This window comes from Crinia signifera, chromosome 3, assembly GCF_055691185.1.
Source record: "Crinia signifera chromosome 3, ASM5569118v1, whole genome shotgun sequence".
NCBI classification, from domain to species: domain Eukaryota; kingdom Metazoa; phylum Chordata; class Amphibia; order Anura; family Myobatrachidae; genus Crinia; species Crinia signifera.
This window is the reverse complement of record NC_139219.1, coordinates 69,908,192-69,933,646: the sequence shown is the minus strand read 5'-3', so window position 1 is coordinate 69,933,646 and position 25,455 is coordinate 69,908,192. Positions and strand designations below refer to the sequence as shown.

The following is a 25,455-nucleotide window of genomic DNA, read 5'->3' as shown; positions in this document are numbered from 1 at the left end:
GGAGACTTTGGCTCTAGGCTGCTCAGTTGGCACTGTAACACAATGTACATAAAGTAATGGTGACATCAGTAAACCTGGCATTTACCTTAAGAACTTTACACTCCCCACAGTACATCGGGACAGGTGATAGCTAACAAGCATGGAATAAATGAGGCCTTCATTTTATCCCTCAGCTGTCACCTGCAAGGCACCCCCTTCCCTATTGGTTAACCAGGCACTGGTTCACTGTCTAGTACACTGCACATTTGTAATGGGGAAGATAGGATATCCTTTTTCATGGTTTCAATGACCAAAGAAAACTATCTTAGCTGGTACTGTACATGGTATATACAGTATATTATATGTCCATATGAATTTGCCTTTTCCCATAATATACAGTAGATTGTTTTGCTTGGCATTTAGGCAATATTTATTTAAACTACATTTACATTTTTCCTCCAAGTTATCACTGAGCAGGTGACAGAATAATGAGACAACTCTAAAGCAAGCGTCTGTGGCGGTGAAGTCTTTGGATCACTGGGTTCTGAGCGCACTCTAGCACAGACACTGCCTCAGTATGCAGCCAGCTTATTTTCCACACTTCTGAGTAACAGGTCAATGTCTGCAAAGAGAAAGATAGATTGATATCAGTATGTAAGAGTTAGATGAGGTTTTAGTTTATTCATTTTTTAGCACTATTTTTATTTGACACCAGAAATTGTAGGAATACTTTGGTCAGATGGGAGTTTCCCTTTGCTGATGAGACCTTTCGCCCAAGGGCGTTATTACCATAGGTGCAAGGGGTGCAGCTGCTATGGGGCCCAGGGCTGAAGGGGGCCCATCTTCACTGTTTAAGTAATGTTTTACATACATTTAACACCATCAGTTGCTAAATAGGGGGCCCTTAAAAACTTTTGCTACAGGGCCTACGAATGTCTAGTTACGCCTCTGCTTTCGCCCCTGCTCCCTGAGGTACCCTGTAGTGTCTCCTCTTAGGGCTTCTTCCAGGGAGGAGACTTACAAAGTAGGTAAGTACTGTATGCATGTAACAAGCTGTAATCACGGGTATGGTAAAGGGATAGGGACTAAAAAGAAAAATTATTTTTTATAGAGCATAGGGTATTTGGCAAGCCAAGTTGAGGGCCATCTCAGCATGACTGGGGAAGTGGCAGTTTTGCAGACAGTGGTCTGAAACCCTGCTGTGGCTGTGGGTGAGTTAGTAGACTCAGTTAGTGCAACGATTGTGGGGTCAACTGGGAGCTAGAACCAGGACACTGGTGGGAGAGGCAGCAGCTAGGCTCCGGAGCGGTGGTGGGGAGAACATTGATGGGGCTCATGCTGTAGGTTGTCAATAGCTGTATTTAGTGGGAGATTATTACAGCAAGAAAATGCTAATGACCACCAGCAAGCTGAGGCCATGACTGCTACACGGACATAAAGCTTACATCCCATACCGCAAGTGTTAAACAGACCGCATGGAATGGGATGGTGACTGTGCGGCCATCAGCAGTGAATGGAGAAGGACCCAGCAATAGCTAGGGGCAGGATAGGTTAAGTGTCTGTCTTCCCAGAACATCTCACTCCAATAAGAGATAGTGAGATGTATTAAGCATGAAAAGTTATAAAATGGAGAGTGATAAACCACTAACCAATCAGCTGCTTCCTGTGATTTTTCAAACACAACCGGTGACATGGCAGTTAGGAGCTGATAGGCTGGTGGTTTATCACTCTCCATTTTATCACTTTTCATGCTTAGTACATCTGGCCCCAAACGTTGTTTTTTGTGTTCTTGCAGCCACCACTCTTATTTTGTTGCTTGCAGATTTTTCTGTGTTGCGAGGTGATGGGCGCTGTACTGGGCATATATGCATGTAACTGCAACCACTAATGTGACTGCCCCCAAACACCCCATATAATATACTATCACTGTAGCTTAAGTGCTATCCGGCCTGATTCTGGCTTGCTCAGTAACCTGCGAACATCGCAGCTTACCGAGCACCAGAGATGCAGCACGACCCGAATGGCCAAGCCATGTCGGTACCATGCGAGGGCACGTGTAACAAAGACACATCCCCTCGCATGCCTCCGCTGCAGGAGAAATCATTCAATGGTCACTGACCATCAAATTATTTCTCATGGCTTTGAAAACAGAACCATAGGCGACCCCTGTCCCCATCGCCACCCGCCCTTGGCCCATCCTTGCAAAATGCTTGGCGACTATGCAAATTGCCAAAGCCATTCGTAAAGGGAAGCTGCACATGCGCATAATAAACCAGAGCCCCAAACATCAGAACATGGGCAAAATTTTCCCCGTTCTGAATAAATCAGAATCACCCTCATCATGTGTAAGCCTCTGTTGTTTATCTAGAACAGTTTTACTCTAGATAGCTATAAATTATTCGGTTACTATGGGCAACTGCTACTCCATTTTATCTTTCTCCAAGGCTTGATACCTCTCCACTGCAATGAGAAATATACAGCACGTCATACCTGCTTTAGTGGCTTTCTTTGTTGGAAGTCACATTCATCCAGGATGTACTTCGTGTTTTTCTGACAGACTGTTCTTGCTATTGTTGTCCTTAGTAGGTATTTTATTCCCTTTACAACCTAAAAAATATATATTTACCAATGTTATGGTTTTTTTTGTTTGCAATAGTTATATTTTTCTATCAATCAATAGACTGAGATAGCAACACTAATATCTCACCTGTATCATGGCTTTCTGTATCTCCAGCTCTTTGAACAGAAAGCTATCATTGGACATGTTGTTATAAGCATAGACAGTTACCCTCGCTGCTTTCTTTACTTCAGGGTCATTAGTGCTGGCGTTTTTGGGAAATCCAGGTTTTGCAGTGGAGACATGAATACCTAGAACGTAAAGTAAATGTGTTTAAAGATACTTAGCAGCTCCTTCCATGCAAGTAAGCTACTTAAAGAGCAGAATAGATTTCTGGGTAATATAAACACCACTACCCAGGAGTCTATTCTTCTTTTGGAGTGGCCTATTTGCCTGCTTCCTATAAGAACTGGAGCCTCTAAATGTTCCTGTGTCCGTTGCTGAGTGAGACTGTTTATATGTTGATTAGAATTTTCCATTCTTCACTGAGGAGGTCATTGGCGCTGTGACCGCAAGCCTATACATGGGTGCTGTGTGGAACCCCAAACCCCCAAAGTTGCTTTGAAATGAAATTTGTTTTCGGAGTGGCTCATTTGTATATTGTCAGTCAGAGTAGGGATGGACAACAGAAGCCCACCATCAAATGATGACTGGCCATCAAATTCTTTTGATGCGATGGTAACTGACCATCACATCAAAAGAATTAGATAAAAAAACTATTTATTTGATGTATTTGAACTGCAGATGTACGAAAAAATAATTTGCGCATGTGATAAACCTTCACCATGGTCACCTTCGGATGGGACTGGGGGTTGGGACCCAGTATAATCATCGCAACAGCATCTAATGTTTACCATTAGATGGCGGCAAACATCGGAATGCTGCTATCGAATGGTAAACATTCTACGGTGTCCCATGGTTTTAGAGGCGTGGCTTCCCTAAATAGTGCCGTTACCTACACCATTAAAACCTGATAAAAGTAGGACAAATATTAACAAATATTTGGTACAACTGTGAGACTACCTGAATGCTAAGCATGCCCATGAAATAGCTGTTGCAAAGTCTTTTCATTGTTTTCATGTGTACTCAGAAATCTGTCTTGCTGATGATCGCTGTCTGCATGTGGGTGTGGTCATCTGATGACCTCACAGGACAAGATGTGATTTGGCCACCAAGCTGCATGGGTAGCTAAATTGGAAAGTGATCCTGACTGAGGGTTTAAAGAATATCATTGTTCCTTGCACCATGATATTCAATTAGCCACTCAATAAAATAAAATTATAATAGAATGAACAATAATTAGGAATGGAAATAGGTTTCTAGATTTAACATAGAGCCTGATTCAACATCAGCGAAAATACGCATGTGCAGACCCACCGTGAGAACGCCTTTGGGGAGTATCACAGGGCGGGCGGTGGACATCACATGACGTCAGCACCTGCCCCATCTTTGGACATGACATTTGTAAATAAAAGTCGGCCAAGATTCCCCCCCCCCCCTCCCCTGTACGCACGCATGCGAATGGATGTGTGACGACCGCTGCTTAACCAGTGAAGCTGAATCAGGCCCATTTAACAGATACTGGAAATATCTTGTCTCTCTAGTAGTATTTCTGTACTGCCCCATGCAAAATATGTTTTTAGAAATATCTGTGTGGATACATGTGGGACACATATAACAGATCTGCACAATGAATTCATACAGTATCTGTACAATTATTAAGCATGACTAGGAAGGGTCACTAGGAGGTTGAAACACTATTATATAGTCTAAAGCAGGGGTGGGGAACCTCAGGCCCGGTCTGAGTGGCCCTCCCACCCGCCCGGCGGCTTTGCCAGGAGTCAAGTACAGGGGAATTCCCGTGAGAGGTCGGTAGTTCTCGCGAGATTCCTCTTAATCAATAGCAGCCGGAGGCTGTCAGCCCTATTCAGCGGAGCGTGGGACAGCTGCAGCAGGACAATTTGTAAGAGAAATTTTCACATATGGCCCCCAAAGGATTTTTCCCCCATACAAACGGCCCTTGGCACAAAAAAGGTTCCCCACCCCTGGTCTAAAGGCACCCACACATGGGGGTAGATGAATGAAGCAGTGATAAGGGAGGAGAAGTGATAAAGTGCCTGGTACTTTATCACCGGCCAATCAGCTCCTGACTGACTTACAGGCTGGGTTTAAAAAGGGACATGAAAGAAAGAAAGACTGACCTAGGTCAATCTAATAGAGCGCTTGTGTATGAGTCTATTCCTTAAAGGAGCAGCCGATTCAGAGGATGGTCATTTCCCCAATTAAATATTGAACAACAGAAAACAAAAGGGAGAATCGGCGCTCAAAAAGATGCTGCTTCAAGTGCAGGCATCAATTCAATAAAAAATTATTAAATCAATAATTACAGACACATGTATACAATAAACATAAGAAAAATAATAAAATATGATATTCTAAAAACAATAAATGGCAATGGACCTATTGGGAGAGCTGAGATTTTATATAGTCACCCGTGTGGTGTTGATGGGACCTGCACTGATCCAGGAACTTATGTCCATTAGAGTCCAGAATGGTGTCCGTGTAATTAAAGGCCTTATGATGTTGTGTCCTGGTAATTGCCTAGGAGGTGTGCCCGTTGGCAAAGATGGTAGATGATAGCCAGCCCGGGATTTCCTTCGAGTTGATTTTGGCAGTCAGGATTTGGGCTCTGCACGGTAGTATAGGAGCAATCTTTAGGACAGGATCAGATGTAGATTGAGCAGGTGGTCAGCACTTCATTAGGGGACTTGATGATAGTCTCTCTCCAGTGGGGTCCAGCAAAACACCAACGCGTTTCGCTGTGTTAACTCACAGCTGTATCAATACACCTTGATAAAGCTGTGAGTTAACACAGCGAAACGCGTTGGCGTCTAATGGACATAAGTTCCTGGATCAGTGCAGGTCCCATCAACACCACACGGGTGACTATATAAAATCTCAGCTCTCCCAATAGGTCCATTGCCATTTATTGTTTTTAGAATATCATATTTTATTATTTTTCTTATGTTTATTGTATACATGTGTATGTAATTATTGATTAAATAATTTTTTATTGAATTGATGCCTGCACTTGAAGTAGCATCTTTTTGAGCGCCGATTCTCCCTTTTGTTTTCTGTTGTTAAAAAGGGACAGTTAGGAGCTGATTGGAAAGTGATATTGAACCACGAACTTTATCAGATCTCCTCCCATATCACTGCTCCATACATCTACACCATGGTGCTATTTTACCCATGCGATGTGATGTGCACTCCCACGTACATCATATTACAAGTTACAAAAAGTATGTGATGCACGTACTTTTTGGACTAGATTGCATCGCACGCTGCTTTAGCATATTGCATGCGTTTTACATTAGATGTGATGCAATCTAGTCCAAAACACACAGTGCGCATTGCATAACATATGTATCAAACAGTAAAAAGAGCGGAGAACTGGACCACCGTAGACGTTTTCCCTAGCAACCCATTAGCTTTTATTTATCATTTTATATATAATGGTACTTGAGAAATGTTATCTGAACGATGGTTGGTTGCAAGGGGAAACTTCTCCATTGGTCCACTTCTACACTCATTTCACTGCTTGATACATTATCCCCTTGGGGTATATTTACTAAAGATTCTAAAAATGAAAAGAGGTGATGTTGCTAATAGCAACCAATCAGATACTGACAATTACTTCTGGATTGCTAACAAACACTACAGCGGAGGAGCATCGCAACAAACAATACTTCAAAAATTGTGTTTTAATTAAATAACTGTCAAATTTTAAGGCATTTTTATTTTTTAGTCAAAAAAATAGTGTATTGTGAACTTTATTCTTTAATGTCTATTATATGTGCTGTACTTTGGGAACAGGAATGAACATATAGTGATAATGAAAACGGAGGCTCAGAATAAAACTGTTCTGTTGGCAGCTTCTCCTGATTGTGGCGCCAGGGCATCTGTTGGTAGAAGCTACAACCATCTCAGATGGCACTGCGTGGCTAGCCAACAGACTATGTGATCACGGCCAAAGAGGACCGTATATGTAATAGCCAGCTATCCACCAATACAATTTTGGCTTTATAATATACCTAAAGAAAATGCAAGAAAATAAATGAGAACAAACAAACTAGAATGAAGTTTTACAATACTCTGATTCATACATTCAGCTGTATGTTACAGGTACCACATCCTAACTCTAAAAGTGCCCGGACACCCGATACCCTGCTACCCACCCGTCTCACCGCCAGGAGGGAGGTCCAAGGTCATGTGGTCAGATGTCCAGCAGGTCCGACCACCCGACACAGGTCCGATGCGCACGGGACCGTGCATCGGACCCGACGACATGCAGGACTACTTTTCTAGATACATGTGAAATGTATGTGATGTATGTTTATGTCTCTCTTCCCACCCCCTTTGTGTTCCCTGATTGATGCTGCACTGTTACCACAAAAAATTCCAAGCATACGCGAGTATACCTGGCCAATAAAGATGATTCTGATTCTGAGAAGTTGTGGGGCCCGGGACTGACCAAATAGGCAGGGCCCCCTTTCCCCTTCTTGGACCCCGGCCTGCCTCTGGTGTCTGCAGCACTGACAACACTACTCCACCTCTACATTGCTGTGAACTTTGTTTTTGACAAATTATACTTGCTAGACTCCAGTCCTGGGCCCCCATTTCTGTCTGGGCCCGGAACTGGAGCATGTCAGGGACAGCCGATTTGGTCCGATTTAATGGCCCAATTGGTCGCAATCAGACCAAATCGGCTCAGTGCATGGGGGCCTTTATAGCATTCACTCCAACAGTCCTGATTTTTGGGTGTCAAAAATCAGGACTGTTGGGGTATATAAGATGAGTATTTAGGCAGAGGCTGCCAACTAGACACATTACTTATCTCACCTGCTTAGCAGCTAAAGCTGCAGCCTGGCACCACCAGGGAAGACTTCTGGGCAATATCCATAACTTCTATGGCAGTGGTGTAGAAGGTAATGCTAGTTTTACTACTGGGCTACAGACATACCAACTACATCCATAGGATCACAACAGTACTCCAGTATTATGTACTGTGCATGTGCCTGCTGCCATAAAATGGGTCAGATGCACTAAGCTTCGAAAGTGATAAAATGTAGAGTGATACACAACCAGCCAATCAGCTCCTGTCTGACATTTTTCAACCACGGTCTGTGACATGGCAGGTAGGAGCTGATTGGATAGTTGGTTATCACTCTCCATTTTATCACTTTTTGAAGCTTAGTGCATCTGGCCCACAGTATGCAGTACATAATATTCCTTATCTGTCATTTCAAAATGAGCGAAAGAGGAATTTCCAGTATAAACCTATAGAAGAATATGCAATGGCGGGATCCCGACGTCAGGCTAATAACTGTTGGGTTCCCGACTGTCAGAACCCTATACCACACCCGCACATTTACCAGGGCCAGATTTGCCACTAGGCCCGTGAGGCAAGGGCCTAGGGGCTGCGCAAACTAAGGGCAGCAGGCAGCCAGGACCCTAACCTGGATCATGTCACTAGCTCTGGCTCTCTACGGGTAGCAGCATCGGATGACTGAGCGGCAGTACTGACATCACCCCTTGCACAGCTGCCTGTGAGACCAGGAGCTAGTGACCTGTGCCGTGCGAGGCTCCTGTTCAAACAAGTGTCCAGCGGTACCTGTGCTGTAGCCGCTGCTAGTGCTCCCTCCTTGATGCTCCACGAGTCGGCGTGCACCCTCCCGCACATCCCAGGCTGCGGGACTGAGTGCCGGGGATGGGCGGCCAGGTACTGGGGGGCGGACTAAAGTGTGGTGCCTAGGGACTGCCTGACCCCCAAATCCAGCCCTGACATTTACTAGTATAACATTATCAGGTACATGCCATGCGATCGGCGGTCAGGGTGCAGTGAATAAATTAACTAGTGAGATCGCAATGCATTCATTGCACGGCACGAAAATGTTCCATGCAATGCGATTTCACTACGCAGAATATGATCTGTTATATGCAGCGCTGCAGAGTTTTCGGGCATCTTACTAAGTGATGGTAATGGGTACTTGTGTATTAGCACAACGCCCACTATGCTATTTGCTTAGTGGGCGCTGTGCTAATACACAAGTACCCTTTATCATCACTTAGTAAGATGCCCGAAAACTCTGCAGCGCTGCATATAACAGATCATATATAAAATCATGTACAAAATCAGAACAAGTACGGTTCTTACAATGTTTAGCGGGCACAGACATTAAACAGATGACAGTTCATAGCTTACATTCCAGGGGCAGAGGGATATACTACAATAATAGGAGCTTAGTGGGACTTAGGGGGAGATCAGAAAACGAGGGGATACCTAGTGGGAGTAATATCCCATGTAGTAGAAAAGGCTTTGTAGTGCAAATGTGGCAGCCCCAGCGAATGTTAGGGAGAGTCTGGATGGGTAGAGCATTCTATAAGTGGGGAGTAGTGCAGGAATGTGCCCTAGAGTGTGAGAGGTCGTAATCACAGAGGATTCAAGGGACAAATCAGAGGTACACTAATACCCTTTTCACATCACAAATGCGGGGTCGCACATCAGGCTTCAGCTGCTGAGAGTTGTAGTCTACCTTTGTGATTTTCTCTCTGTACATAGGGCCTTTTTCAGATCTGAGCTCAGTACAAATTTGTTTGGAAAATGGGCAAAACCATGTGCACTGCAGGTGGGGCAGATGTAACATGTGCAGAGAGAGTTAAATTTGGGTGGGGTGTGCTGAAACTGAAATCTAAATTGCAGTGTAAAAATAATGCAGCCAGTATTTACCCTGCACAGAAACAAAATAACTCACACAATTCTAACTTTCTCTATACATGTTACATCTGCCCCACCTGCAGTGCACATGGTTTTGCCCATTTTCCAAACAAATTTGTACTGAGCTCAGATCTGAATCAGGCCCATAGCGAGGAACATGTCTCCATTTTATCCAGGAATGACAGAGTCTAAGAGGGTCCATCCTAGGAAGGAGGATGGGAGCAATGAAAGGTGATGAGTAATATAGGAGCAGATGTATTAAGCCTTAACAAGAGATAAATGAAAGGGTGATAAAGAGAGATAAACATCCAGCCAATCAGCTCCTTACTGACTTTTTTCAAACACAGCCTGTAACATGGCAGTTAGCAGGTGATTGGCTGTACGTTTATCCAAACCTCCCAACTGTCCCGCTTACCGCGGGAACATCCCCGAATATCTTCCCGCCCAGGGCCGCCATTGTCCCGCAGTGGGGGGACAGTTGGGAGCCCCCCCAGCCTGCCAAGAATAGACGCTGTGCGCATGCGCACAGCGTCTATTCAGCGTCGACGAGCGGCGAAAACGGGGCGTGACCGGAGGTTGCGTCATACCGCGAGGTCACGCCCCCTTTTCAGGAGCGCAAGCGGCTTGTCCGCGCGAACGTCCCGACCTCCCAACTACAAAAGTTGGGAGGTATGGTTTATCTTTCTTTATCACCCTCACATTTATCTCTTGTTAAGGCTTAATACATCTGCCCCATTGTGCCTCTGAGGTGATTAATGAAGTGGGGGTTCAGTGGGGTGATTATTGAAAAGGGCTGTGAGAGGTAGACATTAAAGGTTGACATAGTCCACATGATTATCTATGAAACATGTTTTTTAGACATTTTGTCAACTTTTTACCATCCAGTTGCCTACAATTAGAAATAGTAACCTGTGTCGGACACAGCGCTAGCGGACGAAGGCACCTTGCCGAAGCGTGGCAAGCGAAGAGAGCACATGAGGGGATACATTTCCACTAATCTGCCTTACATGTGCTTAAACATGCAAAATGACACAACAATAAAAAATTAATGTTGATTTTTTTGTGTCAACCTATTGGTCATGTCGACATTTTGTGGTGTCTACCTTTTTTATGTTGACACATTGACCTTATTATGACCCAGTCACTCCATTGACCCACACCTATCTAGTCTGTCCCTTAAATGCAAATGATGCTGGCTTTATGATTACTGTGATTTGCTTTCTGTCCGGGCATCTACAGTAGAAAGCAAAGCACTACCTGATTATCATTTTATATGAAATTGCGTTCCAACTATTTCTGGGAAAGGGCTTCAGTGTAATAAGTATTGCTCTATGCAGCGTCTAGCCTAATATATTCCTGAGTCAATAAGTGGATTGAAACAGAACAGGAGAAAAACAAAATAACTAGCAACAGCTCTGAGACTTATCACATTTATGACATGTGGTAAATGAAAAAAGTCATTATGTTCTCTGCAAGAATATGAAAACGGAGAGAACTTTCCAGATGATGTGACATAGTAGCCAAGCAAACAGTGACGGTTTGTCAGACTGTCACGCGGCTATCTCTGCAACTAAATGCCTGATTATGCAGCTACTGTATCTCTCAGCACTGTTGCCTGTTTCTAAATGCACAGGGAGCAAAGTAAAATGTTTAACATCAAGGAACATTTGAAAATATAATTAACTTAAAAGGAAATTTTACAAAGACTTATTTTGCTTCAAATTCCTTTTTTCCCTTTTATTAATGAACGTTACATCCAAAGGTGGACAGGGTTATCTTGTCCACTGGGCTGGGTGGGCTACTGCCGGGGGCCCCACAAGCATGATTATGCCTTTTAACCCATACTTACTGTACCTCCTGTCAAATTGTTCTCTACGGGAGAAGCCTGGAGAGGAAAAGCAGGTGACCTGTAATGGGGCAGGACCAGAGAACTTGTATCATTAGGCATATATTTAAATAGGGGCTTAGATGAATTGCATATATATAGACCCTCCCTCTCTGCACGCATGTTTGCTTTGAAAAAGTGTCCTGCAGGTGGGCAAGTGCATGGCATTTGCATGCATGATCCCATAGAATTGCATGGTGAAAACGGAGCTGTAGTGTGATGCACTAGGGGGGTTATTCAGACCTGTTCCCTGGGCTGCTAATTTGCAGAGCCCTGCAATCAGGTATATGCCACCCAGCCAGAGTGAAAAATCCCGCCCCGTGCAAGCCTGTGAATTGCTTTGCCCGGCTTGCAAAATGTCAATGGAAATCCATTAGTGAGTAGCTGCAAATCCATTCACAAGCTGCTCACCATCTAATTATTTTTCCAGTGTGTGCAGTTTGTGCATAGTCCAGGACTTACTCAGCAGCTGCAATAGAAACAGTCGGATCATTCCCTTCAAAATTCTAGGCCATACATGCCAATTTTTTAAAGACTTCTCCGGGAGAAGTCCAGAGAGGAGTAAAAGGGGGGCTGGACGAGGATTTGTTTTGGGGGCGGGGCGATGCTGACGTCCCTAAGCCGCATTAATTTGCGAGTCCATGGATGGGGGAGGGGCTAAAGTGACGCAAAATTATGCGATTTGCATCATTTTAGCCCTGCCCCCTCACTGCGGACCTGCGAAATTTGGAAATTTATACCGCAGGGAAGGGGGGAGCAGGGACTGTGGCTACAATGCGGGAGACTTGCCCACCTTCTCGGGGGGGCAGGAGGGGGACCCAATTTGCGGGAGCCGCCTGGCCATTCAGGGAGGGTAGGCAAGTATGTTCTAGGCATGCCTGAACTACTGCCACTCCCAGAAAAAGACCAGGTGATATCCACAAATCCCAGCTTTCTGTCAATCAACTTGCTTATGGCCATTGATAAAAAAAGTAGCAGTATTTTATCGCAGGAAGGCCTTGTGTATGCCACACACACATGTGCAGTCAATAATTGTCATACCTGCGATTAGTCAGGTCTGAATAAGCCCCTACAGTATGTCAGGCACGTTCACTGAAATTTGCATGCAACAATGTACTATAAGAGAACACATCTGTGTCCACTCCAGTCCCCTCGTGTTAGTATTGGTCAAGCTAATTATAGGCAGATAGCAATTAATAATTTATTATTTTTAATAGTGCAGGAATTATTACTAGTCTGTCACGCAGTGGTGCTGCACTGTGACTCCACAGGCTGTTCCTCACTGTGTTCATATAAATGTAAGCAGTGTTACTCCATAGTGTCAGTTGTCCATTGCAACAAAAGTAAAACAGACGTTAAAAAACATTTTTCTGTTTGCACAACCTGTGTGCCCTGTTCTCCAGTATATTTTTTACAAATTGATGTATGTGCTTTACTCTAGTGCATTTGTTCATGTATATATAAAAGAGTTGTGACTCCATGATGTCTGAACTATTTAAAGAAAATAGTTTGTTTGCTGTACCCAATAGCTTTTTTATTTCACGTACATTTACATGTTGTAAATCTACGCAATGTGAGCTGATCTATTCATTTAAAAAAGGTAGAATAAATATATATTGTTATATTGTTTGTACTACTACCTTGTATTCATCAATTTGGATACCGGTCAGTCGAGAGAAGGGCAGGACCAGCAACTAAATACTAGCGCTGCAACAACATCTACTCATGCCCCTTTCAGACCGCACTTTTAAAACGGTAAATTGCCGTTTTTTTACCGTTTTAAACCGGTAATGTGTGCGGTCTGAAAGGTCCAGTCCCACTTAACCGGTTAGAAAATGCCGTTTTTTCTAACCGGTTAAAATGCAGGGTCCTACCCGTTTCTGAACCGGTATTTTAGCGCAAAAATCGGCTCAGAAACGGTATTTAGGACCCAGCCAATGAGCTGGGTCCTAAATTCAGCACAGTGAATACTTAATGAGCGCTCATTAAGTATTCACAGCACTGGAGCCCCCCCCCGCGCGTGTCGACACCCCCCGCGCGCGTGTCGACGCCCCCCGCGCGTGTCGACGGCCCCCCCGCGCGTGTCGGCGCCCCCCCGTGTCGACTTACCCCGTGCCGGTATCTCCGTTGTGGTTCCCGGCACTGCAGCTCAGTATGCTCGGAAAGCACTTATGAAAAAAGTGTCTTTCAGAAAATGGCTGCCCCCCATACGGAAGACAGTTTTTTTAAACAGGGTTTCCTATGGGGCAGCCATTTTCTGGAAGACACTTTTTTCATAAGTGCTTTCCGAGCATACTGAGCTGCAGTCCACAAAGGAGGTACCAGCACGGGGTAAGTCGACACGGGGGGGGGGGGGGGCGCCGACACGCGGGGTGGGGTGGGGGGGCGTCGACACGCGCGGGGGGCGTCGACATGCGCGGGGGGCGTCGACATGCTCGGGGGGCGTCGACATGCTCTCGGTCGACACGCGAGGGGGGGGGGGGAGCTGCACGGAGGGGAGGGCTGAAGGCTGCACTGGCTTTGACCCTGTATTTGGAAAGTTTCCAAAAACGGGTCTGCCAGTGTCAAAAAATCGGCACTTAAACTTACCGTTTAAGTGCTGCGGTGTGAAAGGGGTTTTATCTGGCAGACCCGTTTTTGGAAACGTTTCCAAATACAGGGTCAAAGCCAGTTATGCGGTCTGAAAGCAGCATCAAATGTCCAAGTGGCATAAAACTTAGGAAAGGTCATCTAAAATTGACATATTTTAATGTTAAAGTGGGGTAGAGGTGTTAACTTTTAAAAGTGACAAATCAGTTCCCCAAAAACAAACAAATACTGGCTGGGTATTTCCTGGCAAGGCTGAAGCATCGCATAGAACACTCAGAATCATACAATGCTTTTCTGTTTATAAATGTGATAAAATAAATAAAGAAACTGCATGGGGGTCCCCCGTTGAGTATAACCAGCCGAAGACTCTTTGAGCTGGTGCTGGTTCCAAAAATACAGGGGACAAAATGAATAGGGGTCCCCTGTATTTCTATACCCAGCACCAGGTCTTAGCCTGTCCTGGTTATAAAAATGCAGGGGACAAAAAGAATAGGGGTCCCCACTATTTTAATGACCAGCGCCGGGCTCAAACAGCCAGCAGTGTCATAACACTGCTGGGGAAACTTTTTACATAAATTCCCCCGGCCACAGCATGAACACGCTGGCTGGTCAGACCTGCAAAAACCCATGCAAAAACCCGGCTTATTAGGGCTGGTTTAAAAGGGGTGTTAGTCAAAATCTCCGGTGCATCTAGTCAAAATTGCTTAGTCAAAATCAGCCATTAGCCAAAATTGCACAGTGTGTTAAGCCAGTAATGCGAGGAGTCTGAAGTAACATATAATTCAAATAATTTCTCAGACTTTTTGGATCACTGGCTGAGAGATTAGTATGTGGTATCATTAGCCTGAAGATCAGCAACCCCATGCTGAAATGAACTTGAATTTAATAACAGTTTTTCTAATTCACCACCTACGGGCATGTGCTGCAAGAAAGTGGCAATGCAAGGAATTAACACTCATTGTTTGTTTCACACTTAGCACTAGAAGACCCTTTACCACAGAGGAAACCACACTGTGTTACAGGACAGCGTGACCAATAACTGGAACCCAAGTGTTGAAAGCTGTTTTTTTTTTAATGTTTTTAGTTTATCTTGTCTATATTACAAGTACACATCACCGGACAAAGAATGTATTAGTGAACTACAACTATGGCAGAATTTACTGTACTAGCTGGAAAAAAAAAACCTTTTTTATATATATTTGATTTATTAACTTCATCTTTATTAAGGTTTACTTTTCATTTTAACAATACATAGCATGCCCAGCCATTAATATCATAACTTTGTTATTTCAGTTTGTCTTTGAGCATGCTGGACCCCCCACATAAAACATATAACAAATACAAGTACAACAATGCATGCTTAATTCACATACACACATTTAAACAAAAACAAAAAAAAAGAGAAAAAAAGTCCCCCCAAAAAACAAAAATGATTCATTGCAGTGAGCCATATAGGCTGCGGTTACCCGTTTCCAGCAGGGAGTTTATGTGGGATTTCACCTTTTCTGATCGTATATTTGCTTTGGTCTTTATCTTAACTGACACTTGTCTTGACTATAGGTCTAACTGAACCTTAACAAGAAATCGTTGCTTTATAATGTGCTCAGTTCTATAGTGAAACAAAGCTTAATCCTCTGACCTAACCCTCAATTTCTGAAGCGTGAACTGTGTGTATTTTCTAGCTAGCTGCTAGCTTATTATTATTATTATTTTATTATTATAATTTTATTTATAAGGCGCCACAAGTGTTTTGCAGTCCCGTACAAAGGAACAGTACAGGAAGACAAAACTTAGTACAGGTAAAGAGCGCCACAGTTCAATACACATTACAGCTTAAATATAAGTAGTGAGGACTCAATCAACATACAACTAGAGGCTTGTGGCCAATGATGGAGATGAGTATGCGGACGAAGATGGTCACTGAGTGTTTGAGTATGGGAGAGCTGTGAGTGAAATGTGAAGAGAAGAGGGCTTTGACAACAGGAGGGAAGAGGGCCCTGCTCTGAGGAGCTTACAATCTAGTAGTTGCTTACAATCTAGTAGCTTACTCAATTTAACCCTCCCATTTAATGAAATCACCCCCGTCTTTAAACTACTAGGTATGCCGATTTCCCTCCTACCCCTATTTTGTTTTAGCTTGCCAATAAATCGTGAAATTTACCTTTCCTTCACTCATCACTACTTTCTCGGTGTCTCTTGATGAATAATTTCTTTATAATATATACTCTCATTTTTACTATATTTTGACGTGTTCCATTTAAATCAAATTTTTTTCATATTTATCTTTTGTGTTTATGCAAATAGATTTCATGTGTCGCAGTGTAATATACTAGTGATATCCAGTTATTGATATCAGGACCTATTCTCGACATCCAGAATCTGACCATCATCACTTTAGCTAGTGAGCATAGATTAATAATAAATATTTTATCGTCAAAACCCAGTGTTTCCTCAACTATATTTTACGAGCAGCCTTTGGCGGGTCTGTGTAAATGCAGCCTGGCTCCTGTGTCCTCAAGGTGGAGCACAGCTGTTGCTTGATTAAGCCATTAGCTCTGGGTCTGGTGTGTCAGGCTGCTTACCTGTAGTAAGTCTCCTCATTAGGAGAGCTTGTCTGCCTTGGCTATTCTTATTAGAAGTCTGCCCTTTATCTCCCATGCTGCCTTTCACCCAGATGATGGTGATTCTGCTAGTGCAGCCTGTCCAGTCTGTTTCCCTGTCTTTGTGCAGTCTGTCTGAATCTGTTCTCTGGTCAACAGCCATATTCCTCGGCCCTCCTGACCCTGCCTTGGTCCAGTGTTCCTGGTGCTTTCTGTTCTGCATAAAGTATATGTTCTCTCTTATTAGGGGTTTTGCCATCCAGCACCACATGGGTTATATTGTGTATTATGGACATCTTCATGCATTGTTGCATTTATGCCATTAGCCAGGACATACTGTGTTTACATCCTGCTGTGTTTCTGTAGTTACAAGTGTGGGTGTGAGGAATTACTTATATACATAACATCTTCTTGCATTGTTGCATTCCTGGGAGTTCAGTGGAGGATTGCTCCCATATTCCTCCACTCAACTCCCTGGTGTTTCTGACCTGTGTTGGGGTTACTTGTTATACATTAGCCACAGTCAGTTATCCTTTTGTCCTTAGCTCAGTTTTGGTTGATGCATTGTCCTACATAAAACATGGGGGCATTGGAGTTGTAGCGGGCCTAACTGGTTTATTTGGACGCGGCTGCTATAGGTGAAGTCAATCGACCACTGCGAGAGACAACAGAGTTAGCGAGTTTAGGTGTCGCTGTGATCCTCACCACTCACGGACACGGCCTTACAGTCTAGTCTGGAATCCTCTCAGAGTCCTTTCACTATTTAATATACAGCATTTTGGAGTGAACACTTCCCTATGTATTCCTGTAGTTACCATTATTTGTTTAACCCCATCTCAGAATTTTTTAGTCACCTGGAACCCCCAAAGCAGATGCCAGAAAGTACCTAGATCGAGATTGCATATTATTGAGGCTCTCCCTGCAAATTTACTAATCTATTCATACATAGATATGCTCTATGCAGAATGAATAGTACGGATCAAATTGGTGGCCTGTAAAACTGAAGACTTTGCTGATTCCCATTCCTCTATACTTAACATTCCAACATCATTCTCCCATTTCCCCTTCAAAATTTCTAGAGGTACTTGTGAGTTATCTGGGCGCCCGATTTCGAAATCGGGTCGGATCGGGCACATCGCATCGCATCGCATGCGACCATCGGATGCGATGCGATGCGATGCGATGACCCGATTTTTCCATAGGAATCAATGTTAAAATGGACTGAGTCCATTTTAACATGGAATTCAATGGGAAAAAGGGGTTCTTTTCATACCCCTACTATCCAAGTGGGCATGGAGTTGGATATAAACCTGTGGCGAGCGTAGCGAGCCACCGAGCCCGAAGCGTGGCGAGCGTAGCGAGCCCCGCGAGGGGACACAGAATACCGTCCCCTCGCGGGGCTCGCTACGCTCGCCACGCTTCGGGCTCGGTGGCTCGCTACGCTCGCCACAGGTTTATATCCAACTCCATGCCCACTTGGATAGTAGGGGTATGAAAAGGACCCCTTTTTCCATAGGAATCATTTTAACATTGATTCCTATGGAAAAATCGGGTCATCGCATCCGATGGTCGCATGCGATGCGATGCGATATCGCATCGCATCGCATCTGATTGTATGCCTTAACTTAAGGCATACAATCAAAAAATCGGGCGCCCAGATAACTCACAAGTACCTTTCTAGACCATCTGAAAACTTTGCTTTTTTAAATCTTTTGTATAACCTGGAAAACAATTTTATATCACCCTTAGCTCTCAACTCCTTTTTAATTGATGAAACTTGGATGGAGCCGTGACATTGAGCCTCCAAAGCCCCCTTAACTGTAACTACCCCCAAAACTGTGTCCCTGGGAGATGAAACTCCTCTTTTAGCTGTGAGAATGACTTCAGACCGCCAGTCATATATTACTGGCTAAGAGTGGTAATAGAATATGTACCCCAGACTTTTTTCAATTGAAGTTCTTTTAGTTATTTTAACAAATATACGTTATCAAGTGAGTGCTCAGGATCTATAGCCTGAAAGTTCACATTTTTTCAGCTTCTTAACAGGTTCGATCGCCAGGGCAAACAGGACAGGGGAAAGGTGACATCCCTGTCTCCTCACCCTGGGGAGCATAAAGGCATTGGAGGTCCATCCATTCAGAGATACTCGGGCTTGTGTATAACAACTGGATCCATTTAATATATTTAGGGCCAAAATCAAACACTGTCAGTACCTCCCAAAGGTAAAGCCACTCGACTGCGTCAAATGCTTTGATCGCATCCAGTGACATTATCGCGGGGTGCGTGTCTCTTTCAACAGGTAATTGCAGGTGTCCAAACAGCCTTTGAAGATTTAAGGAGGTGGACCCACCCGGCATAAAGCCTGCCTAATCTGGATGTATTAACTTTTCCATATCCCCACATTTTTTCTCCAGCTCCAAGGTTCTATTATAGCTAACACACTTTTTTAAAGTAACATGCATACAGGCTTTGAAGGCATCCCATATAGTAGCTACATCTTTTTTAGGGTTTTTACTGCATTTCCTGTATGTACTAAAGGGGTTATTCAGACCTGATCATAGCTAGAGATGAGCGGTTAGGATTCTGTGGAATCCAAACCTCTCCGAACACAGCATGCTCGATGTCCGCGAGCTGCGATCGCGAGTTTCTGGCTTTGTTTGGAAGCCTGAGCGCAGCTGAACACGGTAATCTTTCAGCAGATTCTCGCAAGATGCTGAGTTTTTAAAGGTTTGGCGTCTCGAGAATTCGGCGCCATTTCACACACACTTCCACATGCTGCGCACAGCTCTGCAGTGTTATACAAGCTGCGCATAAAAAAAAAAAAAAATTGCCCTTCTTTATTGTTTGTGTGTACTGCACCCCAATACACCATACTGATACTGTCAGAAGTTCTGTGTGTTAATAACCAGCCAGCTTGCTGCAGACCTTGGCATAAATTGAATGAAAACAACATTGTGAGCTGTAAAGTGGTCAAAATTGTCTGGAAAGGGCTGGAAATTAATGTTATTGAGGTTAATATTACTCTAGGTCATGGGTTTTCAACCTATGGCCCCCCAGATGTTGTGAAACTACATGTTCCAACATGCATTGCTACATTTTTTCCTATAAGAGCATGCCAAAACGGTCAGGGAATGCTGGGACATGTAGTTCCACAACATCTGGAGGGCCACAGGTTGAAGACCTGTGCTCTAGGTACAAAAGAACGCAAAAATTATGTGATTTTGGCATTTTTTTGACCATTTAAAAAACTAATCCAAATCCAAAGCTTATCACCGCCTCTTGACAAAGCCAAATCCAAATCCCGGCAATGAATCCAAATCCAAATCTTCGACCTGGCGCTCATCTCTAATTGAAGCCTAGTGATGTATGAATCCCCATAGTGATGTATTAATCCCACCTATTTTAGGTATTGCCTCTTATGTATCAATGCCTATATACCTATAGATTGTAAGCTTGCGAGCAGGGCCCTCCTTCCTTTTGACTGTCTGTAAATACCCTGTTTGTTGTAGCACTGTCTCCTTTTGTAAAGCGCAACGGAATCTGCTGCGCTATATAAGAAACTGTTAATAAATAAAATAAATAATTAATTTGTACACACGGTATTGTTGCATACTCCTGTGGGTCACCTGTACTTGCAGTCATATCCTTACTATATCATCAATAACAGCATTTTCCTGGATGTGGCCATTTAACTATATCATTAAGGTTATCATTTTATATCTATGAACTATGGGCCTAATTCACTAATGATCTAGAGGGGCAAAATTCAGCCCCGTTCCAATGGTTATGGATCTACACATGCGCATGCCCTATTTGCAGGCGTTCGGTGGGGAGGCATTTCAGCGCTCTGTAAGCAGCAATTTTCATTGATTACCGGGCCAACATGTATCACCTCTAATAATGTTTGCTCTGGATGTTCCAGGCGATACAAAGGAAATCATTAATTATATCAGCTTATGTGTATTGTGTACCCAGCAGTCTTTACAACCATATTTTGTTTTGACTAATCTTCATAAGATTTTAAGTAATTCTATTATATTGCAATAAAGCAAACCCGAAATAAAAACACGACCTTTGCTGTTACAAAACTTAATGTACTTCACAACTGACTTTACAGTTTTGGTACTTGTGAGTTATCCGGGCGCCCGATTTTTTGATTGTATGCCTTAAGTTAAGGCATACAATCAGATGCGATGCGATGCGATATCGCATCGCATCGCATCGCATCGCATGCGACCATCGGATGCGATGACCCGATTTTTCCATAGGAATCAATGTTAAAATGATTCCTATGGAAAAAGGGGTCCTTTTCATACCCCTACTATCCAAGTGGGCATGGAGTTGGATATAAACCTGTGGCGAGCGTAGCGAGCCACCGAGCCCGAAGCGTGGCGAGCGAAGCGAGCCCCGCGAGGGGACGGTATTCCGTGTCCCCTCGCGGGGCTCGCTACGCTCGCCACGCTTCGGGCTCGGTGGCTCGCTACGCTCGCCACAGGTTTATATCCAACTCCATGCCCACTTGGATAGTAGGGGTATGAAAAGGACCCCTTTTTCCCACTGAATTCCATGTTAAAATGGACTCAGTCCATTTTAACATTGATTCCTATGGAAAAATCGGGTCATCGCATCGCATCGCATCCGATGGTCGCATGCGATGCGATGCGATGTCCCGATCCGACCCGATTTTGAAATCGGGCGCCCGGATAACTCACAAGTACCACAGTTTTTTAGCTACCGACCAATAAGTTAAGTACCTGGCTTTTGTGTCTGTAGAGGCAAATGAGAATGTGATCTGATGTACAGTATTAGTATAGTATTAATATGCTTACCAGTAATGGCCCCAGCATGGCTGCTCACGCATAAGAGTAACAGGATTACAAGTGACCACGGAGCTGACATGTTGTCTTCTTCTGAGAGGATGATGAGTATGTTGCACTCATGGGAGTCACTAATACAGTCTCTTACAGGAAGATGAGTATACTGGTGTGTGGAAACTTTTTGGTTAGTAAGAGATCTGTACTGTACTCTTCCTGTATTGCTATCAATCACCAGCCTTGCTAACCACTCAGGCCACTGATACAGGCTGCAAAAGACACATTTGCACTAAACATGCAGAACTTTTTGGTTGGTAGTTTATCTTCCACAAAGCTTTGATACATCTCCCTTTAAACAATTTACAGTAATAGGTGAACTTAACATCATTTAACCTCTTTGCATTGTATCCTCAGCCTTCTAATTTTTACATAGGGGGTTATTCTAGTTCACCCTTTTCTGACAAAATCCTTCTTAGATGGACAAAACCATGTGCACTGCAGGTGGGGCAGATGTTACTTGTGCAGAGAGAATTAGATTTGGGTGGGGTTTTACTTCAAAGTGAGATCTATATTACAGTGTAGATATAAAGCAGTCAGTATTTACCCTGCACAGAAACAAAATAACTCACCCAAATCTAATTCTCTCTGCACATTTTACATCTGCCCCCCTGCAGTGCACATGGTTTTGCCCATCTAAGATTTTGTCAGAAAGAATCAACTAGAATAAGGCCCATAGTCTTTATTTTCTTTGCAGTTCTACTATGGGAATGCAATATTTATCTTCACGTCTGCTGTAACTGATTTGTCCAAGATCCATCAGTATTTTTATCCTTTTGCTAAATGAATTCTGTCATAAACTGTAATTTCCAATTTAGAACTGTAATTCAGACACATCATAGGTCAAAGCAAGCCTTTACTGGGTCTAATGACCCATATATTGAATTGTTAATGCAATGCCTGCTGGGCTTTTATGTCGACACCAGTAATTGAGTTATCAAATGAATACTTAACTACTGAGAACAGTTTGCAGGCAAAGGTCTCTGGCTGCTTTGTGATTGAGGTACATATTTAAAATCAAATTTGATTTTCTAGAGGAAGTAGATTAGTCGCAAGAAACAGTATGGCAGTGCTATGTTTAAAGAATAATTAATTCTTTGTTATGAAACTGATAGCTCGCTTACTGAATAATAGATTGCCACCTGCGTCTGCAGGTTTACTCAGATGGTTAGGCCTCAGTTGACCTAATAAAACTATAAAGATATAATGTTCATGTGTTTTACAAATACAGAATGTGATAAGACATAATCGCTCCCTCAGAAGTCAACATTAAAAGTTTTACTGTATAATGAATATACTATATTTGTATTTAAACGGAATGTGGTAACAATTGTAAAGAACGGATGAGTCCTTTTTACACTGCATCTTCAGTCATGCCAAATAGCCACTCTTAATGTGCCAGGTTCTGGGTGAGTCTAAATCTGTGTAAGGCAGCCATCTTGGACTCACTATGGGCAGGATGCACTAAAGTGAAAATGTGGTAAAAACCCTGGTTTCTGGTTTTTTTTTAAAAGAAATTGCATCTTGGAATGCACTAAAACACGCATGCTAGGGTACCGCTGGGGGGGGGGGGGTATATCGCCAGCAAAAGCTGTCGATACCCTGTAGAAGCCTATGGGATTCTCTCCTCAGTGCTGTGTGAGGGATCCGTCATGGATCCCTCTAAGAATGCCTGCGGCTGGCGCCATTACTTTGAGCATGCACAGAGGAACTCCCGGGTCTCAGACCCAGAAGTCCAGTTCCAGAGCTGCATCGCAAAGGACAACTCTTATCGCAAGAGCTGTCCTTTGCATTACTCATTGCATATGTGTGTGTGCATATTTGATTATTAAGAATGCGGTAGCCAGTGAATGCTGGCATTGTGTGGTGGCGGATGTCGGTGCATCCCCTCCATGTAGGTAACAATGTGCTACACAAGCAATACATAAAAAATAAAACAAACAAGGATAAAATAAAAAGAAACAGGATACCCACTGCATAAATACATCTTTATATTGTTTATCCTGCACATGAAAGTAATAAGCGAGGCAGCCAAGGTGCACTATATACAGTAGGTTACTGAGGGCAGGACAAGCAATTCAATGAATTACTGAAGAAAACACATCTCTTAGATCTGTCACTCATCCCCTGTGTAGCTAACGCTCCCGCCCAGCTGGATACACAAACCCGCCCCCCTTAGGGAAAAGACCAGTGTTTTATGTGTATACCGTTTTCATGTGTATGACGTTCCACCCCCTTGACATCACCTCCCCCCACCCAGCCAGGGCTACAGTACACGCCCACCATCCACCATTACTCCACAGCCACCATCCACCATTACTCCCGCACGCCCCCCCTCTGCCAGCAAACCCCCCCCCCTCCCGCAATTCGCGGGACCCCCGCGACCCCCCCTCCCGCGATTCGCAGAAAACCCCGCCCCCCCGCAATTCGCGGCAACCCCGCGACCCCCCCTCCCACCATTCGCGGGACCCCCGTGACCCCCTCTCCCCCATTCGCGGGCCTCACGCGACCCCAACCTCCCGCGATTTGCGGGACCCCTGCAACCCCCCCCCTCCCACGATTCACGGGACCCCCGCGACCACCCCCTCCCGAGATTAGCGGCACCCCCATGACCCCCCCATTCGCGGGACCCCCGCAACCCCCTCTCCCCCATTCGCGGGCCCCCCGCGACCCCCCCTCCCACGATTCGCGACACCCCCGCGACACCCCCTCCCGCGATTCGCAGGACCCCCGCGACACCTCCCCTCCCGCGATTCGCGGGACCCCCGCGACGCCCCCTCCTGCGATTTGCGACCTCCCCTCCAGCGATTCACGGCACCCCCCCGCCGTGATTTGCGGACCCAAGCCCCCTCCTTCGATTTGCGGCCCCACGCGACCCCACCTCCCGCGATTCGTGGCACCCCTGCGATTCACGGCACCACCGCGCCCCCTCCCGCGATTCGCTGCGCCCCCCTCCCGTGCTTCCTTATAAAATGTTTTATAAAATGTATAAATTGTCCGCCCCCATACAGCAGACAGTTTCAGAGAACTGTCTGCTATATGGGGCGGACATTTTATTGTGGTCCGTCTCACTAGCAGAAGAATGAAGCCAGCAAGGGACCCGGGACGGGACCAGTGAAGTCAGGTAAGGCTGCGGGTGGCGGATTGGCGGGCGTCAGATGGGCGGACGGGAGGGGGCTAACTATAGCACCACAGCCCCCCGGCGCCCACACATGCACAGCGCCCCCCCCCGCAGCCGCGGGGGCTGCGGTGCTATAGTTACGCCTCTGAAGGGATGGCAACAGAAATCTTGGAGCCGGTACACCAATATCACTGGGATTGAAAAATGCTGAAACCCGGTATTCCCGGGATCCAGGGATTGGCATCCCTAAAAGAAAATTGCCCCCTGTGCCCCCACACTGACTTGCTGCGGAGGGGGGCAGACGGCCGCAGTGCAGAGGCAGGCGTCGGGTAGACATGTGCGACGTGGGAGGCCCGGTGGCGAGCAGGTTTCGGCGTAGGGTATGATATGGGAAGCCCGGTGGCGAGCAGGTTCCGGTGTCGGGTATGATGTGGGAGGCCCGGCGGCAAGCAGGTTCCGGCACTGGTGGTCAGCGCTGTGGCCTGCGCAGCGTGACCTATGACCAAATCACACAGCGCAGGCCGCACACCAGGTCGAGAACAGCCGGGCAGTGTCTGAGCGAGTGCTCAGACGCTGCCCGGCATTAGACTGCACATGCAAATGCGTGAGTTGGTGCATGGACACAGCTTACCCCATGCCCGCTCTCCTAGTCCAGTGGTCTCCAACCTTAATTGAGCGAGAGCTACTTGTGACAAGAAAAGACAAAAAAAAGTCCAGAGAGCTACTAAAATTTAAACAATGCCCCTAATACTATGCCGCACACCGTAATGCACCAGCGCAATATGCTGCACACTGTAATGCGCGATACATTATGCCACACGCCGCCATTTCTCTGAATCATGATGCAGCACACCATAATTCCTGATACTATGCTGCACATTGTAATGCCCCTGACACATTATGCCACACATTGCAATACCCCTCACACCTAATGCATACCTCCCAACTACGGCAGTGGAGAAAGGAATATATGTGCTTGCCGCAGGCACGCGTCAAATATTTTTGGGCGCCGTTT

General features: G+C 44.9%; 1 protein-coding gene across 1 annotated transcript; it reads right to left on the bottom strand.

The window, feature by feature from the left end:
• Positions 1-399: 399 nt before the first annotated feature.
• On the bottom strand, positions 400-25,076 carry CST7 (cystatin F). Its single transcript, XM_083174883.1, has 5 exons — positions 25,072-25,076; positions 21,278-21,531; positions 2,687-2,847; positions 2,470-2,586; positions 400-601 (listed from the first exon to the last, which is right to left on the bottom strand). Exons 1-5 carry the CDS (start codon positions 25,074-25,076, stop codon positions 479-481), a joined length of 660 nt encoding a protein of 219 aa, XP_083031009.1. The 3' UTR covers positions 400-478.
• Between the last annotated feature and the right edge of the window lie 379 nt (positions 25,077-25,455).

Excerpts from the sequence above, each read along its gene's own strand:
- CST7 (XM_083174883.1), bottom strand. Across the intron at positions 2,587-2,686 it reads TACAGAAAGCCATGATACAG|GTTGTAAAGGGAATAAAATA; the intron begins GTGAGATATTAG and ends TATATTTTTTAG. Across the intron at positions 602-2,469 it reads AAAGAAAGCCACTAAAGCAG|ACATTGACCTGTTACTCAGA; the intron begins GTATGACGTGCT and ends TTCTCTTTGCAG.